The sequence below is a fragment of the Nerophis lumbriciformis genome, linkage group LG05, assembly GCF_033978685.3.
Source record: "Nerophis lumbriciformis linkage group LG05, RoL_Nlum_v2.1, whole genome shotgun sequence".
NCBI classification, from domain to species: domain Eukaryota; kingdom Metazoa; phylum Chordata; class Actinopteri; order Syngnathiformes; family Syngnathidae; genus Nerophis; species Nerophis lumbriciformis.
Window position 1 is genome coordinate 8,945,001 of NC_084552.2, and position 21,370 is coordinate 8,966,370.

A 21,370-nucleotide genomic window follows, 5' to 3' on the forward strand; every position below is an offset into this window, starting at 1 on the left:
CATGACAATCAACAATGTCCCCACAAAGAAGGATAAAAACAACTGAAATATTCAATATTGCTAAAACAAAGTAGATGCGGGAAATATCGCTCAAAGGAAGACATGAAACTGCTACAGGAAAATACCATAAAAAGAGAAAAAGCCACCAAAATAGGAGCGCAAGACAAGAAGTAAAACACTACACACAGGAAAACAGCAAAAAAAAGTCCAAATAAGTCAGGGTGTGATGTGACAGGTGGTGACAGTGCACCTACCGTATTTTTCGGACTATAAGTCGCAGTTTTTTTCATAGTTTGGCCGGGGGTGCGACTTATGTGTGAAATGATTAACACATTAGCGTAAAATATCAAATAATATTATTGATCTCATTCACGTAAGAGACTAGACGTATAAGATTTCATGGGATTTAGCGATTAGGAGTGACAGATTGTTTGGTAAACGTATAGCAGGTTCTATATGTTTTAGGGATGTCCCGATCCAGGTTTTTGCACTTCCGATCCGATACCGGTATTGTTTTTGCATTTCCAATCCGATACCGATACTGACCGATATCGATACTGACCGATACTGGCCTATCCGAGCATGTATTAAAGTTTAAAGTTATTTAGCCTACTTAGTTGTCAGAATCATGTTGAAAAGGGTTTTAGAACTCTTGATAACAACTAGCCAGCTGAATTAGAGGAGTTTGAATAATACACAATGGTTGGTAACAAGAAACTGACCTGTTTATTCAAGGATAAACACAAAATAGACACAATTATACATGACAAACAGAAATGGCATCATTGAACTAGGGCTGGGCGATATGGCCTTTTTTTAATATTGCGATATTTTAAGGCCATATTGCGATACACGATATATATCTCGATATTTTGCCTTAGCCTTGAATGAACACTTGATGCATATAATCACAGCAGTATGATGATTCTATGTGTTTTCATTGATTGATTGAGACTTTTATTAGTAGGTTGCACAGTGAAGTACATATTCCGTACAATTGACCACTAAATGGCAGAGGTGGGACCAAGTCATTGTTTTGCAAGTCACAAGTAAGTCTCAAGTCTTTGCCCTCAAGTCCGAGTCAAGTCCCGAGTCAAGACAGGCAAGCCCCGAGTCAAGTCCAAAGTCAAGACTGGAAAGTCTCAAGTCAAGTCCTAAGTCCTGCATTTTGAGTTTCGAGTCCTTTCAAGTCCTTTTAACCACAGACTAATATATTAACACAGATTGTGTATGCTTTTCAAACGCTGTATTTATTTATTAAAACAAGTGCATTTTAAATTGCAGGAAAGAAAATTGTGCTGACATTGCACTTTATAATAGCACTATTAACCAGTCATTTTAAACATTAACTCATTCCTTTACAGAACAAACACATTGAAAAATAAAGTGCAAATGTACTTATTTGTACAAAAGTGTTAACATTGAAAAAACATGACATATACGTGAACATAACAAAAAAGTTGTACTTTTTATTTGTCAGGGCCCTATGCTGCATTGCATTTGCAAAAGACCAAATTAGCCAAGAGTCTGTCAGTCATTTGTGCACGATGGGGACGTAGTATGATGCCACCATGGCTGAAAACTCGCTCCACTGGAGCACTGGAGGCAGGCACTGCCAAGACTCTCATGGCCACTCGGAACAGTGAAGGAAGAGTCTTCATGTTCAATACCCAGAACAAAAGGGGGGAGAGAGTTGTTTTGGGTTGGTGCACTACTTGTAAGTGTATCTTGTGTTTTTTATGTTGATTTAATTAAAAAAAATAAAAAAAATAAAAAAATTCTTGTGCGGCCCGATACCAATCGATCCACGGACCAGTACCGGGCCGCGGCCCGGTGGTTGGGGACCACTGAGGTAAACAACCAACAGTATGTCAGAAAGCTAGCTAAAACGGTACACATATTCATAATATAGTATACATTTTAACTGACCTTTATTTTACTATTTTTGTCTTTTTTTAGGTGGCTAAAATACGCGGTGCTGCTGACCGCCGTCTAACGTTACGTGTGATATATTGACTAACGTAACCCTGCTTAAAAAAAATCACTGAACAAAAAGTATGAATAAGGTAGTGAACTGCAACAGATTCCCGTGTTTGCAATAACGTTATAACGTTAGCAGTGAGCTAGTTTACAGCCTCACTGATTTAACTACACAGCAAATAAAAGTCACGTTACTTAGCCAATAAACGTTATCTTTCATTCAAAACTTACCGTTCTTTGTGCAACTTCAAATGCCGGACGAAGTTGGAAGTTGTTGCCTCTCCATCAGTAATTTTCGAACCGCATGTGTTGCATACTGCAAACCGTTTTGTGTTGACCACCTCGTAATTTTTATACCCAAACAAAATTATTTTAGGTATGATTTTTTGTTCACTGGCGTGTGGTTTGGACATGTCTTCTTCCTTGGTTGTCCTGCAATTTGATTGGATGAATGCTGTGTGATGAAAACAAAGTAGATCTAATTTGATTGGCTGTTGTACTGAGACCACACCAGCTGACACACGCAACGCTGATAGACAAGTACACAATGAAAAATACGGGGCGCTACCGAATAACTTTTTCATCTTTGGGTTTTGGGGAAAGTAGCAAGTCATGTCAAGTCATGTCAATTCAAAAGGCTCAAGTCCAAGTGAAGTCACAAGTCATTGATGTTAAAGTCTAAGTCGAGTTGCAAGTCTTTTTACATTTTGTCAAGTCGAGTCTAAAGTCATCAAATTCATGACTCGAGTCTGACTCGAGTCCAAGTCATGTGACTCGAGTCCACACCTCTGCTAAATGGTAACACCCCAATAAGTTTTTCCACTTGTTTAATTCGGGGTCCACTTAAATTGATTCATGATACAGATATATACTATCAGATATATACTATCATCATAATACAGTCATCACACAAGATAATCACATTAAATTATTTACATTATTTATAATCCAGGGTGTGGAGGGGGGCGCCGGATGTAAGTGTCAAAAAGACAGCCAAAAGAGTTTGATATGAGAATAAATCTAAAGTTAAAATATAGGGTAGAAATGCACCCATTTGCAGGAAATGTAGTCTTGATTTTCAACATTTTCTTTCAAGGCTTGCATGTCTACATTAAAACATTCTTCTTCATACTGCATTAATATATGCTACTTTTAAACTTTCATGCAGAGAAGGAAATCACAACTAAAAAAATCACTCATTTTTTCATACGGTGTTGATGTGGAAATTTTTGCCTCGGCATTTTGATGGTGTGGGCGTGTGGCACCAAATGGAGATAAGCGTCTCGACAGACGTTACAATATTTGAACAATGATGACGAAAACTGTTTTCTCTGTCGTGTCGGTGTGTCGAAAATTGTTATGCGCTTATTTTTTTATTTGATTTTGTGCGTGGCATAGATTTGCTATGCGCAGAGGACGTTTAAACAGTGCACAATTGCACAGGCGAGCACCTTAGAGCTCGCACGGCTGCGCTAGCATCACAGCTAACGTTAGCCATGCTGCTACCTCTCTGCTCGGGGAGGACGTATACGTATGTGACGTATGACGTGACAGTATGTGACGTATGACGTGACAGTATGTGACGTATAAATGGGTTGTACTTGTATAGCGCTTTTCCACCTTCAAGGTACTCAAAGCGCTTTGACACTACTTCCACATTTACCCATTCACACACACATTCACACACTGATGGAGGGAGCTGCCATGCAAGGCGCTAACCAGCACCCATCAGGAGCAAGGGTGAAGTGTCTTGCTCAGGACACAACGGACATGACGAGGTTGGTACTAGGTGGGGATTGAACCAGGGACCCTCGGTTTGCGCACGGCCATTCTTCCACTGCGCCACGCCGTCCCATGACGCATGACGTGACAGTATGTGACGTATGACGTGACAGTATGTGACGTATGACGTGACAGTATGTGACGTGTGTAAGAAGGTGCACTTGCTGTCTGTGAGAGGGAGACACAGGAAAGAGTGAGAAGAGCCTGTCGTGTAATGCCAGCAGCTAAAAGCAACTGCGTGAGAATCCACAGACCTGTGGATGTGTTGAAGGTGTGCTGGAAAATGCGGAACGGAAATTACGGAGCAGCAGAAAAGTGGAATGTATTATTTAAATCGGTGCGTTGGAAAACACGGACCGGAGTTTTTTTTTTAAACTGGATCTGGATCGGCATTTTCCCATGCCTTGCCGATACGCAATTTTTGGCAAATATCGGCAGCCGATCCGATCCAAATATCGGATCGGGACATCCCTAATATGTTATGGTTATTTGAATGACTCTTACCATAATATGCTACGTTAACATACCAGTTGGTTATTTATGCCTCATATAACGTACACTTATTCAGCCTGTTGTTCACTATTCTTTATTTATTTTAAATTGCCTTTCAAATGTCTATTCTTGGTGTTGGATTTTATCAAATAAATTTCCCCCAAAAATGCGACTTATACTCCAGTGCGACTTATATATGTTTTTTTCCTTCTTCATTATGCATTTTCGGCCGGTGCGACTTATACTCCGGAGGGACGTATACTCCGAAAAATACGGTACTTTGAGACAAGAGCTATAGTGATGCATGCTTGGTTATGCTTTAAAGTCATACCCGACAATTGCGACAACAACATTTTACTGTCAACTGAGTTTCGTTTTTTCATGATTTCTGCTGGTGGTGTGCCTCCGCATTTTTTCAACGGAGAAAATGTTCCTTGGCTCAAAAAAGGTTGAAAAACACTGTGCTAAATAAGAACACAATGTGAAGATGCTGCTGCAGTGTTAAGAGAAAGATGCTAGGTTCCATGTGGAGACGAGTGATTACAACAAGTACTATTACCAGAAATCATTGAATAACATCAGGAGTGCTTCTCAGGAGGGAACAAGTCGGACGACGGAGGAAAAAGGAGGTGAGAAGCCTTACTTCAGAGGCGTGTTCAAGTAAATGCACCTAAGCGCTATCTGCTTCAAGCTGTCCGCCTCCTCAGTGGCGGGTCAAAGAGGGTCAGTCTCACGCTGCCCACCCGCATTATTCCCAAATCTTTACCAGCGGGACCGCCAGGTGTCAAGGCGGAGACAGACGAGCGTGGCTGGAAGTGAGAAGGCTTCCCGGACAGACGTGCCGTCAGAGTCCAAGACACAGATTAATGACAGCGTGTCTCGGCATGGCGCTCTCTGCCTGACGGACAGCGTGCGGCGCCTCCTTACGCCGCCTGTCACTGGCTGCGACTCTCGAAGCCTTCCTTTTTGTGCTTGTGTCTGCTGACGTGGGCTAAATAAGATGCCTCAATGTGCATTTTATGGAAAATAGTTGAAATAAACCAAATGTTCTGCTTGCCAAAACCTTTATTCTAATTTCTAATAAATGCACATCATCAACATTGAAATTTCACTTCTAACATGCACTGTATGCATTATAAGAATTTACAAAAAAAAAAACTCCAGTGTTCGCCACTACACAGATCACAACACTCACACGCCACCGCTCTCATGTTTGCTCTGTTAGAATAATTATGTGTAAGTTATCACACAACTCTTATGCTTAAAGGCCGTTGCTATAGTTATTATTAGAGGTGTAACGGTACGTGTATTTGTATTGAACCGTTTCGGTACGAGGGTTCCGGTTCGGAAGTGTACCAAACGAGTTTCCACATGAACATATTAAGTAGCGTAACGCACGTTGTGTAAACAATGCACACCAAGGCACAACACACGGCATGCTAGCAGCTAACGGGCTAGGATAGACTGACCATACGTCCTCTTTTCACCGGACATGTCCTCTTTTGCGGAGCTGTCAGGGCGGAGTTTCTTAAATGCCTCAAACATTTTGAGTTAGGGTTGCGTGTATTTTCAATGTACGTTCAGGGTTGAGAAGGGGTTAAAAACAAAACAGCAGCAGCATTGGTGAGGGAGGGGCAGAGACAGAGAGAGAGAGAGAGTTATGATAAACGTCAGGCTCTGCTTTTTATTCATAGATTTATCACATTTAATTTTTTATTATCTATAGCACGGGTGTCAAAAGTGTGCCCCGGAGGCCATTTGCGGCACACAGCTAATGTTTTAAAGGCCCACGGCACATTCTAAAAATACTATTAAAATAAACAAAAACGTAACAAAAGTGAAATAAAAAAGCTTAAAAGGTTAAATGTAATTTAGAAAAAGTTGCATTGTTGACTAATAAAACAAAGCTGTTTTTTTTTCTTTCAAATTGTCATTGCTCAAAACATAATATTGAATCAAAATCAATGTTATTATGAATTATTGACCTATGCAAGGTTCTGTCGGAGGCAGATATTTACATATATCTGAATTTAAGTGTTACTTCTTTTCATTTCATTTTCATATTACAAAACAGCTAGTGTTTTTCTTCCAAATGTGGTCTTTTGGTTGTCTGCAAAACTGGGTGCTTAACCTTGAAGTGAGGAATGTTAGAGAGAGAGATAATAAGCATGTGTTTTGGCTAGCGAGACATGACTGCCAGGGGGGGAGGAAGAGAGACTTAAGAGGAGAGGGGTTTTGGTCAAGGGGGGCAGACCATCTTAGCGGCGCGATTGAATGTTCTATGCTGGACTGGTCTCAATGTATATATGCAAAGCTTTGCAAATATATTACAAAATACCTATTCTGTCTCTGGTGGTTTTTCTACTCAGCTTTAAGTGTCGTAAAGAGCTTGGGAGCGACTTGTGACTTGAATTCCCTGGGAGGAACAACTGGTCCAAAACGCAACAGTTCCCATTACTTCACATCAAATATTACACTAAGAAAAACATTTTGGTGGAAGATTTTGCAAATTTGATAAATAAATAACCAAAAATTGTTTATTTTGTTGTTTTCTTACTGTACCGAAAATGAACCGAACTGTGACCTCTAAACCGAGGTACGTACCGAACCAACATTTTTGTGCACTGTTACACCCCTAGTTATTATCAATTGTGCTGAAGTTGTACTTTTCTATCAGTGCAAAGGGACAACTTGCAAATCCAAGATTACGAGTCGTCTCGTATCAGTGTTTGTGTCCAGAACATCGAGTACCGTGACGCAGACAAAGCAGAGACAGGGCGATATCACGAGTGTCAGCACAATTGGACTTTCTGAATAATCATATATTTTGTCTAACTGGGGCTGCTGAAATTAACCCCCGCCTCAGTGATGTAACCAGGGACCTCCCAAATTAATAGAGGAGCGCGTGGGACTGGACCTTAGAGCGTAGGTTGGATCTCTAACTAAGACTACAGCCCAAAACGTCTCTCCTCATTGAGCTAAATTGAACAATGTCTCTGCATGATTCCTTGCTTCTTGTCTGTTTAATAGATGTCATCAGCGTTTGAACCGGACATCTATTGTGGCAGAAACTATGTCGGCCAATTTAAAGTTCTAGGCACTCCATGTGGGCTGAATTTGATCCATTTATATTATATTAAACGATAAATCAAAGCAAAATAATGTAATTCGAAACAAATTCATTGATTATAAGCTGACCACCACAACATGCTAGCGCAGAGGTGTCAAAGTGGTTTTCACTGAGGGCCACATGGCAGTTATGTTTGGCCCCAGAGGACCGCTTCTAACAGGGGATACTATTATTACACCATTTTTTCTTGCATTTGTTAGTAGATTTTTTTTTTTTTTTAACTCAAATGTAAAAAATGATGGTAAGTTGCAATAATTTTAACCTCAAAATGTAGTGTATATTACTGTACATGGAAAAAAAGTTTAAAAAAAAGTCAGCTCAGTTGCCAGAATTTTACCGTAAAATTTACATTGTTTTTTTTACTGTAAATAAAGAAAAAACTGCAATTTTACAGTAAAATTTGGGCACCCGAACTGCTAATTTGTTTTTACCATAAATGAACAAGTGTAGATTTTTGGGTGTATTCCCGTAAATGCCAAAACGGCACCACAGTTTATTAAAGTAAAAAAAGTAATGTTTTTTTCATTTAGAGAAAAATGCGGTAAAAACCACAGTAAATTTCACAATTTGACCATGAAATCTACCGTATTTTTCGGACTATAAGTCGCAGTTTTTTTCATAGTTTGGCCGGGGGTGCGACTTATACTCAGGAGCGACTTATGTGTGTAATTATTAATACATTAGCGTAAAATATCAAATAATATTATTGATCTCATTGACGTAAGAGACTAGACGTATAAGATTTCATGGGATTTAGCAATTAGGAGTGACAGATTGTTTGGTAAACGTATAGCATGTTCTATATGTTATAGTTATTTGAATGACTCTTACCATAATATGTTACGTTAACATACCAGTTGGTTATTTATGCCTCATATAACGTACACTTATTCAGCCTGTTGTTCACTATTCTTCATTTATTTTAAATTGCCTTTCAAATGTCTATTCTTGCTGTTGGCTTTTGTTAAATAAATTTCCCCCAAAAATGCGACTTATACTCCAGTGCGACTTAAATATGTTTTTTTCCTTCTTTATTATGCATTTTCGGCCGGAGCAACTTATACTCCGAAAAATACGGTATTGCTGCTTTTACATTGCACCATTTGGTGGATAACTTGCTTTGAAATCATTATTATTAGTATTTATTTCTATTAAAAAAATGGTTTGATAATATATTTTAGCATAATTAGACAATATTTAAGTTGGCATAATTTGCGATTACATGGAGTATATGTTTTTTTTCTTCCAAAATAGATAGCGAGGAACACATTTAGTAATAAAAGTAACAGTACTTTATTGATACATATTATTTCCAGGCTTTCCAGGGCAAAATAAAATGAAGTGGCGGGCCACATCTGGCCCCCGGGCCTTGAGTTTGATATTTGTGCTAGAATAACGGTACACGATATATCGATTAAATATTGATGTGTGAGAAGGTGTTAGCATGTTTTTGTTGCCTTCTAGAACATTTTGTTGCACTTCCCACGTATCAGTTGTTTGCGTGGGTGTGTGTGCGGACACGAGTGGACCACGGCACGTGAAGGCAGCACGAAACTAAACAAGCATGAGAAGAGTTGAGTGTGAGCCGAGGAGACGGAAGTGGGACATGCACTGTGTGTGTGTGTGTGTGTGTGTGTGTGTGTTCTTGTATTTCTACCCTTCTTGAGACACGAAGAAGGAAACGTATCTTCCATATGAGGAGGTGTGAACAAGTGATGACATAAATCAATAACATTGCATCTAAGAGACAATGTCTCATTTGTGGTGACATCTATCAAAATGAGGGTGGTCCCAAAAAGTCTCAAATTGACTGTGTCGCTTTTAAAAGTGCTCCCCCTCTGGTCAACATATGAAATAACAAGTGTGTGTAAGAAATTGAAATGCGCCCCTTTTTGGCTAAAATTAATAAAAATAAAAAGATAAATATGTATATAGAGACATACTTTAATAACTTTAAGTAAATAATGAAGATAAAAACCATTAACAAACAAAAAATAAAAATAAATAAAAAATGAACTAAAAGAAGTCTTTCTCACAATAAGTCGACTTTTTTCTTATAAAATTCGGATACATTTTCTGTTTCTGTAATATTGCAACATTTTCTCGGAAAAATTATTACTTATTTATGTTAAATTATTACTTTTTAATGCAAAATGGCGACATTTGTCATACAAAATTGTGACCTTTATCACAATATTGCCAAATGTGTTGTTGTTCTTGTAAAACAGTGACAATTTTTTGAGTAAAATTCTGACTTACTATAATTTTGCCAAGTAAAATTCCGATTATTATTATAATATTGGCAACATTTTAAAGTTTCCTTTAAAATTGTGACTTCTGTGGGGTAAAATTACGACTCTTTTCATAAAATTGCCAAAAATATAAGCTTTTCCTTGTAAAATTGCGACAGTTTTTGAGTAAAACTCCAACTTTTATCATAATATTGCACAAATGTTCAGATTTTCTTGTAAAATGTTGACTTGCGTTGAGTAAATTTACGACTTTTATTAGAACACTGCCAAAATTCTAAGTTTTTCTTGTGAAATTGTGACCTTTTTCTTGTGAAATTCCAACTCATTTTTCACAACAAGCTTTTTTATATTTGCATAGTTTGTATATATTATTAATGCTGTAAATACACTTCTTTATATATCTAGAAAGGCTGGTCCTATTGAGTCAGGCATTTTTCAAAAATTTACTGTGTGTTGCTTTTAAAAGTGCTCCCCCTCTGGTCAACATATGAAATAACAAGTGTGTGCAAGAAATTGAAATGCGCCCCTTTGGCCAAAATTAATAAAAATAAATAAATAAATATGTATATAGAGACATACTGTAATAACTTGAAGTAAATAATGCAGATTAAAAACCAATTACAAACAAAAATACAAATAAATAAAAAATTAACTAAAAGCAGTCTTTTTCTCACAATAAGTCGACTTTTTTCTTATAAAATTCGGATCAATTTTCTGTTTCTGTAATATTGCAACATTTTCTCGGAAAAATTATTACTTTTTATGTTAAATTATTACTTTTTAATGCAAAATGGCGACATTTGTCGTATACAATTCTGACCTATATCACAATATTGCCAGATTTTTGGTTGTTCTTGTAAAACAGTGACAATTTTTTGAGTAAAATTCTGACTTACTATAATTTTGCCAAGTAAAATTCCAATTATTATTATAATATTGGCAACATTTTCAAGTTTTCTTATAAAATTATGACTTTTGTCGGGTAAAATTACGACTCTTTCATAAAATTGCCAAAAATGTAAGCCTTTCCTTGTAAAATTGTGACTGTTATTGAGTAAAATTCCAACTTTTATCATAATGTTGCACAAATCTTCAGTTTTTCTTGTAAAATGTTGATTTGCGTTGAGTAAATTTACGACTTTTATTATAACACTGCCAAAATTCTAAGTTTTTCTTGTGAAATTGTGACATTTTTCTTGTGACATTCCAACTCATTTTTCACAACAAGCTTTTTTATTTGCATAGTTTGTATATATTATTAATGTTGTAAATACACTTCTTTATATATCTAGAAAGGCTGGTCCTAAAGAGGGAGGCATTTTTCAAAAATTGACTGTGTGTCGCTTTTAAAAGTGCTCCCCCTCTGGTCAACATATGAAATAACAAGTGTGTGCAAGAAATTGAAATGCGCCCCTTTGGCCAAAATTAATAAAAATAAATAAATAAATATGTATATAGAGACATACTGTAATAACCTGAAGTACATAATGAAGATTAAAAAACAATTACAAACGAAAAATAAAAATAAATAAAAAATTAACTAAAAGCAGTCTTTTTCTCACAATAAGTCGACTTTTTTCTTATAAAATTCGGATCAATTTTCTGTTTCTGTAATATTGCAACATTTTCTCGGAAAAATTATTACTTTTTATGTTAAATGATTACTTTTTAATGCAAAATGGCGACATTTGTCATACAAAATTGTGACCTTTATCACAATATTGCCAAATTTGTTGTTGTTCTTGTAAAACAGTGACAATTTTTTGAGTAAAATTCTGACTTACTATAATTTTGCCAAGTAAAATTCCGATTATTATTATAATATTGGCAACATTTTAAAGTTTCCTTTAAAATTGTGACTTCTGTCGGGTAAAATTACGACTCTTTTCATAAAATTGCCAAAAATATAAGCTTTTCCTTGTAAAATTGCGACAGTTTTTGAGTAAAATTCCAACTTTTATCATAATATTGCACAAATGTTCAGATTTTCTTGTAAAATGTTGACTTGCGTTGAGTAAATTTACGACTTTTATTATAACACTGCCAAAATTCTAAGTTTTTCTTGTGAAATTGTGACTTTTTTCTTGTGAAATTCCAACTCATTTTTCACAACAAGCTTTTTTATATTTGCATAGTTTGTATATATTATTAATGTTGTAAATACACTTCTTTATATATCTAGAAAGGCTGGTCCTATTGAGTCAGGCATTTTTCAAAAATTTACTGTGTGTTGCTTTTAAAAGTGCTCCCCCTCTGGTCAACATATGAAATAACAAGTGTGTGCAAGAAATTGAAATGCGCCCCTTTGGCCAAAATTAATAAAAATAAATAAATAAATATGTATATAGAGACATACTGTAATAACTTGAAGTAAATAATGCAGATTAAAAACCAATTACAAACAAAAATACAAATAAATAAAAAATTAACTAAAAGCAGTCTTTTTCTCACAATAAGTCGACTTTTTTCTTATAAAATTCGGATCAATTTTCTGTTTCTGTAATATTGCAACATTTTCTCGGAAAAATTATTACTTTTTATGTTAAATTATTACTTTTTAATGCAAAATGGCGACATTTGTCGTATACAATTCTGACCTATATCACAATATTGCCAAATTTTTGGTTGTTCTTGTAAAACAGTGACAATTTTTTGAGTAAAATTCTGACTTACTATAATTTTGCCAAGTAAAATTCCAATTATTATTATAATATTGGCAACATTTTCAAGTTTTCTTATAAAATTATGACTTTTGTCGGGTAAAATTACGACTCTTTCATAAAATTGCCAAAAATGTAAGCCTTTCCTTGTAAAATTGTGACTGTTATTGAGTAAAATTCCAACTTTTATCATAATGTTGCACAAATCTTCAGTTTTTCTTGTAAAATGTTGATTTGCGTTGAGTAAATTTACGACTTTTATTATAACACTGCCAAAATTCTAAGTTTTTTTTGTGAAATTGTGACATTTTTCTTGTGACATTCCAACTCATTTTTCACAACAAGCTTTTTTATATTTGCATAGTTTGTATATATTATTAATGTTGTAAATACACTTCTTTATATATCTAGAAAGGCTGGTCCTAAGAGGGAGGCATTTTTCAAAAATTGACTGTGTCGCTTTTAAAAGTGCTCCCCCTCTGGTCAACATATGAAATAACAAGTGTGTGCAAGAAATTGAAATGCGCCCCTTTGGCCAAAATTAATAAAAATAAATAAATAAATATGTATATAGAGACATACTGTAATAACCTGAAGTACATAATGAAGATTAAAAAACAATTACAAACGAAAAATAAAAATAAATAAAAAATTAACTAAAAGTAGTCTTTTTCTCACAATAAGTCGACTTTTTTCTTATAAAATTCGGATCAATTTTCTGTTTCTGTAATATTGCAACATTTTCTCGGAAAAATTATTACTTTTTATGTTAAATTATTACTTTTTAATGCAAAATGGCGACATTTGTCATACAAAATTGTGACCTTAATCACAATATTGCCAAATTTGTTGTTGTTCTTGTAAAACAGTGACAATTTTTTGAGTAAAATTCTGACTTTTGTCATAATTTCGCCAAGTAAAATTTCGATTATTATTATAATATTGGCAACATTTTAAAGTTTTCTTATAAAATTGTGACTTTTGTCGGGTAAAATGACGACTCTTTTCATAAAATTGCCAAAAATATAAGCTTTTCCTTGTAAAATTGTGACTGTTATTGAGTAAAATTCCAACTTTTATCATAATGTTGCACAAATCTTCAGTTTTTCTTGTAAAATGTTGATTTGCGTTGAGTAAATTTACGACTTTTATTATAACACTGCCAAAATTCTAAGTTTTTCTTGTGAAATTGTGACATTTTTCTTGTGACATTCCAACTCATTTTTCAGAACAAGCTTTTTTATATTTGCATAGTTTGTATATATTATTAATGTTGTAAATACACTTCTTTATATATCTAGAAAGGCTGGTCCTAAAGAGGGAGGCATTTTTCAAAAATTGACTGTGTGTCGCTTTTAAAAGTGCTCCCCCTCTGGTCAACATATGAAATAACAAGTGTGTGCAAGAAATTGAAATGCGCCCCTTTGGCCAAAATTAATAAAAATAAATAAATAAATATGTATATAGAGACATACTGTAATAACCTGAAGTACATAATGAAGATTAAAAAACAATTACAAACGAAAAATAAAAATAAATAAAAAATTAACTAAAAGCAGTCTTTTTCTCACAATAAGTCGACTTTTTTCTTATAAAATTCGGATCAATTTTCTGTTTCTGTAATATTGCAACATTTTCTCGGAAAAATTATTACTTTTTATGTTAAATTATTACTTTTTAATGCAAAATGGCGACATTTGTCATACAAAATTGTGACCTTTATCACAATATTGCCAAATTTGTTGTTGTTCTTGTAAAACAGTGACAATTTTTTGAGTAAAATTCTGACTTTTGTCATAATTTCGCCAAGTAAAATTTCGATTATTATTATAATATTGGCAACATTTTAAAGTTTTCTTATAAAATTGTGACTTTTGTCGGGTAAAATGACGACTCTTTTCATAAAATTGCCAAAAATATAAGCTTTTCCTTGTAAAATTGTGACTGTTATTGAGTAAAATTCCAACTTTTATCATAATGTTGCACAAATCTTCAGTTTTTCTTGTAAAATGTTGATTTGCGTTGAGTAAATTTACGACTTTTATTATAACACTGCCAAAATTCTAAGTTTTTCTTGTGAAACTGTGACCTTTTTCTTGTGACATTCCAACTCATTTTTCACAACAAGCTTTTTTATATTTGCATAGTATGTATATATTATTAATGTTGTAAATACACTTCTTTATACATCTAGAAAGGCTGGTCCTAAAGAGGGAAGCCTTTTTCAAATTGACTGTGTCGCTTTTAAAAGTGCTCCCCCTCTGGTCAACATATGAAATAACAAGTGTGTGTAAGAAATTGAAATGCGCACCCCTTTGGCCAAAATTAATTAAAAAATAAATATGTATCTAGTGCAGTGTTTCTCAACCTTTTTTGAGCCAAGTTGAAATAATGCGGAGGCACACCACCAGCAGAAATCATAAAAAAACAAAACTCAGTTGACAGCAAAAAGTCGTTGTCGCAATTGTTGGATATGACTTTAAAGCATAACCAAGCATGCATCACTATAGCTCTTGTCTCAAAGTAGGTGTACTGTCACCACCTGTCACATCACACCCTGACTTAATTGGACTTTTTGGCTGTTTTCCTGTGTGTAGTGTTTTACTTCTTGTCTTACGCTCCTATTTTGGTGGCTTTTTCTCTTTTTTTGGTATTTTCCTGCAGCAGTTTCATGTCTTCTTTTGAGCGATATTTCCCGCATCTACTTTGTTTTAGCAATCAAGAATATTTCAGTTGTTTTTATCCTTCTTTGTGGGGACATTGTTGATTGTCATGTCATGTTCGGATGTACATTGTCTTTGCTCCACAGTAAGTCTTTGCTGTTGTCCAGCATTCTGTTTTTGTTTACTTTGCAGCCAGACTCGTTCTGCATAGCCTTCCCTAAGTTTCACTGCCTTTTCTTAGGGGCACTCAGCGTTTGTTTATTTTTGATTAAAGCATTAGACACCTTTTTACCTGCACACTGCCTCCCGCTGTTTCCGACATCTACAAAGCAATTAGCTACCTGCTGCTACCTACTGATATGGAAGAGTATTGCACGGTTACTCTGCCGAGCTCTAGACAGCACCGACACTCAACAACAACACATCATTTGCAGACTATAATTACTGCGTTGCAAAAAATATTTTTAACCCAAAAGGTGAAATTAGATAATCTCCCACGGCACACAAGACTGTATCTCACGCCGCGGCACAGTGGTTGAAAAACGCTGATCTATAAACATACTGTAATATGTAGGGCTGAAACGACGCGTCGACGTAGTCCACGTCATCGGTTACGTAAATACGTCGAGGACGTTTTTGTTCGTCGACGCGTCGCATATTTACGTCACACTACCGTCATGGCGGAGCGCAAAGCAGACGATGCGAGCGGTGCGAGCGAGGGGAAAAAAGCACGCCAAAAGTCGTCAAAAGTGTGGGAGTATTCAATAAACGGCCTAAGAAGAAACGCTACTTTCACTCCGCTACTTTTATCTACATTCAGCTCGCTACTCGCTACTAATTTTTATCGATCTGTTAATGCACGCTTTGTTTGTTTTGGTCTGTCAGACAGACCTTCATAGTGCCTGCCTTACTGGTGACGTTTCACTTCGTTCCACCAATCAGATGCAGTCACTGGTGACGTTGGACCAATCAAACAGAGCCAGGGGTCACATGACCTGACTGGCTCCGAGCTAACTTCGGGTGTTACCATTTAGTGGTCAATTGTACGGAATATGCACTGTACTGTGCAATCTACTAATAAAAGTTCCAATCAATCAATCAAAAGTGTGAAGGAAAAAAGACCCTTTTTTTATTTCAACCGTAAAGACTGACTGCACAGTTCCTGTCTTCACAATAAAAGTCCCGCTCCATCGCGCCTGCGCTTTCAAAATAAGAGTCTCCGAAAGCCAGCGCAAACAAGCTAGCAAGCTACGGAGTTTGCCGCCAATGTATTTCTTGTAAAGTGTATAAAAACGAATATGGAAGCTGGACAAATAAGATGCCAAATAACAACCACTTTCATGTGGTATTAGACAGAAAGGAGGAACTTTTTTTCTCCTCCATTTGAAAAAGTGGACGTTACCAGCACTACTGTCTGATTACAATCAATGCAAGTCATCAGAATCAGGTAATACACCAACTTATATTCTTGTCTTCATGAAATAAAGGAATCTATATGTTAAACATGCATGTATAATTATTAAAACACCTTTAACATGTAAACAAAAACGGCAAAATAAATAAATATAAATTATATACTGTATATATCAATGTATGTATATATATATATATATATATATATATATATATATATATATATATGTGTGTGTGTGTGTGTGTGTGTGTGTGTGTGTGTGTGTGTGTGTGTGTGTATATATATATATATATATATATATATATATATATATATATATATATGATATGTGTGTGTATGTTACTCAGTACTTGAGTAGTTTTTTCACAACATACTTTTTACTTTTACTCAAGTAAATATTTGGGTGACTACTCCTTACTTTTACTTGAGTAATAAATCTCTAAAGTAACAGTACTCTTACTTGAGTACAATTTCTGGCTACTCTACCCACCTCTGCTAATAATGTTGTTGTATGCACACTGTGTCGAGCGGAAATGGCCTATCATAGCAGCACAACGGCAGCGTTCTTGCCATCACCATCAACTAGTCAATCGTCCGCGTGAGTATACGTTGTCATCATTACACAAAAACATGAATGTGTCATTTGTATCTGCGTTGTAAATTCATAAACTAAAGCACCGTTTCGCTCTGAGAGGAGCGTTTGGCGTGCCTGTTCAGTGTTTACAAAGACGCGCTCCTCTTTAAAGCTAACGTTAATTAGTTGTGCAAATACCTTTTACAACATTAACAATTACGTATACTATGTACAAACGAACAATTAACTTTCACTTTAATCATACTATCATTGTTGTGTTATTAAGCAAAATAAGCAAAAGTTTTACTTTTGTTGAAATGTTTACGCTGTTGTTACAGAATATTTCGTTTTGCACTTTTTTGTATTGGATGTTTATCTTTATTTTTGCACATTTTAGCAAATAAGCAATACTTTTACTTTTGTTGAAATGTTTACACTGTTGTTACAGAATATTTCCGTTTTGCACTTTTTTGAATTGGATGTTTATCTTTATTTTTGCACATTTTAAAGCAAAATAAGCAATACTTTTACTTTTGAAATGCTTATACTATTGCAGAATATTAAGATTTGCACTGGATGTTTACTTTTATATTTGCACATTAAAAGCAAATAAGCTACTTTTAATTTTGTTAAATGTTTACATTGTTACAGAATATTTTGACATGTTGTTGTCAATGTTGACTGAGTGGCCATACTTTTTTTTTTGTAAATAAAAGCCATGCCTTTTGAAAAAACTGGCCTACATTTATTTTTCCATCTTCATTTTAAATTTAAAAAAAAATCGGTAAAAGGAAAAATAATCTATAGATTAATCGAAAAAAATAATCTATAGATTAACCGATTAATCGAAAAAATAATCTATAGATTAATCGATAGAAAAATAATCGTTAGCTGCAGCCTTAGTAATATGGCATTTTTCGAATGTCTCAAGAATGTAACAAATACAATAATGTGTGTGTGTGTGTGTGTGTAAGAAGCCCTGCACTCTTCGCCTTTATTCTATGGCACATTCCAGAACCCAGACCTCAGCCGAACATCACGTGGCAGACACGCACGTCAAAGTGTGAAACAAGTGTACCACGTGACAGTGGACCGGCACCACGGTCCAGAACACACCCGACACACACACACACACACACACACACACTCCGCCGGAACCGCGACCACGCAGTTTTCCTTCTGCTGTGCATTCAAACAGTAAAAAAAAAAACGATCATCGTCACCGCGATGACGGCGCGTGCGCGGCGATATTGTGTTGCGCGCTGGGGGCGTCGCGCACGTGAAGATAATTAAAAAAAAAACAAAAAAAAACGCAAGGATGAAAAAAACAAAAAGAAGAAGAGAAATGAAAGAAAATCAAACTCACATTGCGTGGGCGGGAAGCAGCAGGCGGCTGTCCGCCATCATGTCGGGCAGGAAGTCCACACTGTAAGAGGAAGTCATGGCGCACCGAGGACAGGTGCAAGGTGGTCCACCAAGGAGGAGAGCACCACCCGACACACTCGCTTTCTCCGCGGGGGAAAGAAACACTTTCACATTCTCCTCTCTTCTCTCTTCTCCCTCCTCGCAACTCCTCCTCGTTAGTCTTCCTCCGCGAGGACGACGCTCCTCCGGTCCGGGCGGAAGTCCTCTCCTCAGTGGGGGGCGTGTCTTAGTCTCACATAAGATCCGCCTACCATCATCACAGGCCCCGCCCCTCTATTAACACATCTTCCCCATCAAAGATTGCCAACATCCATCCATCCATTTGTCTCTTTTTTGGGGGGGGGGGCTCAACTGCATTCGGGCGGAAGGCGGGGTACACCCTGGACAAGTCGTTGGATTGCCAACATGTTTTTTTGTCCTGTTTTTTGTGCCTTTAAAAAATAATTAGAACTTTACGTTAAAACACTCTCTACCTCTAACAACCAAAAAGCTGTGAAAACGATGATGCTGTGTTCCAAATGTATGTTATTTACTGAAATTGCACTTTGTTTGTTTTATATATATATATATATATATATATATATATATATATATATATATATATATATATATATATATATATATATTAGGGCTGCAACTAATGATTAATTTGATAATCGATTAATCTGTCGATTATTGCTTCGATTAATCCATTAATAATCGGATAAAAGAGACAATCTACATTTCTATCCTTTCCAGTATTTTATTGAAAAAAAAACAGCATACTGGCACCACACTTATTTTGATTGTTTCTCAGCTGTTTGTACATGTTGCAGTTTATAAATGAAGGTTTATAAAAATAAAAAATAAAAATAGAAATAAAAATAGAAATACATTTTTTTTTTAAATACAAATAATTGCCTCTGCGCATAGCATAGATGACTAAATTAATCGCCAACTATTTTTATAATCGATTTAATCGATTAGTTGTTGCAGCCCTAATATATATATATATATATATATATATATATATATATATATATATATATATATATATATATATATATATATATATATATATATATATATTAGGGCTGCAACTAACAACTAATTTGATAATCGATTAATCTGTCGATTATTACTTTGATTAATTGATTAATAATCAGATAAAAGAGACAAACTACATTTCTATCCTTTCCAGTATTTTATTGGAAAAAAAAACCAGCATACTTGCACCATACTTATTTTGATTATTGTTTCTCAGCTGTTTGTACATGTTGCAGTTTATAAATAAAGGTTTATAAAAAAGAAGAAAAAAAAAGAAAGAAAAAAAAGTAGCCTCTGCGCATGCGCATAGCATAGATCCAACGGATCGATGACTAAATTAATCGCCAACTATTTTTATAATCGATTTTAATCAATTTAATCGATTATTTGTTGCAGCCCTAATATATATATATATATATATTTTGCATTCTATTTTAGTTACTTTGAATTTACAACCCCCTGGCGCTGTTTTGTACTGTTTTTGTACTTACTTTGATTATTATTTATCAACTGTTTGTAAATGTTGAAATGTATAAATAAAGTTTTATTAAAAAATAAAAAAAAATAAAAAAAATGTTTTTAAAAAAATATGTTTTTTTTGGTCCACTTGGGATCCCGTGCAGGTTCTGAGCGAGTGGGGGTGGGGGGGTGGTTGGCACTCTAGTCCTATAATGAGCTAGGCTTCTCCTGGAAGACTATTGTCGGAGGCAGATATTTACATATATCCGTATTTAAGTGTTACTTCTTTTTATTTCATAATCATATTACAAAACAGCTAGTGTTTTGGTTGTCTGCAAATACTGTGTGCTAAACCTTGAGTGAGGAATGTAAGAAAGAGAGATACTCCTTTCTCTTATCTAGCCTTATGTCCAGGTGCGGAGGACAATGGGCATGTGTTTTGGCTGGAGGGACATGACTGCGAGGGTGGGAGGGAGAGAGACTTGATAGGTGAGAGGGTTTTTCATGGGAGGGGGGCAGACCATCTTGGCGGCGCGATTGAATGTTCTATGCTGGACTGGTCTCAATGTATTTACAAAGCTTTGCAAATATATTACAAAATACCTATTCTGTCTCTGGTGGTTTTTCTACTCAGCTTTAAGTGTCGTAAAGAGCTTGGGAGCGAACAGCGACTTGAATTCCCTGGGAGGAACAACTGGTCCAAACGCAACACTATCTGGGTCAGGGAAGAAAAGGAGGATGCATGGTGGAGTTTGATGCAGGAGTAGTCTGGTCCTGCCTCAACATATCCCCCCTCATTAAAGTATCGGACCTCATCCGGTCTCGCCTCAGGACTGTTGTGCTTTAATTGGCTTTCTTCAGGCTTCTAATTGGCTAATATGCTGATATAACGAGCAGTTACAGCGCCCCCTGGTGCTGTGGCATGCACCTGCTCAAATGACAGGTAAAATGTCTTAACCGTCAGGACGCAGGTGTCAAACTTAAGGCCATTGGAAACCATTGGAAATCTTGTACAAACAAACAATTCAAGTTATGGATAATGGGACAGTCTTCACACATTTGTAGACTTCAAAGTGGCCTATAAAGTATTGCATGATTGGCTCCAGGTCCTCTGGGCAGAGTTCATCAGCCAAAGAAACACTCCAGGCTCTGTCAGAGGTGACTGTTATATTCCTCTGCACTTTCAGTAAGTGGGCCTGCTCAGTAAGGAGTACAAATGTGTGGAAGTCAGTACCTGAGGAGGTTCAACTGCTCACAACTTACAAGGCCTTCACAGAAAAAATTAAATGTGGCTTATCAACGCCTAGAGTTGCCAGCACTAAAAAATGAGCCTGTTTTGATGCTAAGATAAATGTTATGTTGTATTTAATTTTTTATCATATTGTGTGCTTTTTTCTTTTTCCTCTCTCTTGTTTTTTTCTTTTAAATTGTAATTTTACTGCCTTTTTTTTTTTTTTACATCATGGCCAAGGGGATGACAGATGAAAACTAGCCTTATGGCTAATTCTGGAGT

General features: G+C 35.7%; 1 protein-coding gene across 6 annotated transcripts in view; it reads right to left on the bottom strand.

Annotated features, from left to right (window-relative positions):
* celf2 (cugbp, Elav-like family member 2) overlaps positions 1-21,370 on the bottom strand; it is a 465,802-nt gene that overhangs the window by 319,644 nt on the left and 124,788 nt on the right. The window contains exon 1 of one of the 6 annotated variants that reach the window (XM_061961316.2): positions 18,314-18,681. The exons of the other annotated variants lie outside the window; for them this stretch is intronic. Within the exon in view, the coding sequence (XP_061817300.1) occupies positions 18,314-18,390 (77 nt within the window). The 5' untranslated portion in view covers positions 18,391-18,681. Of the gene's footprint in view, positions 1-18,313; positions 18,682-21,370 lie in introns of those variants that run through there. 6 annotated transcript variants of the gene reach the window in all.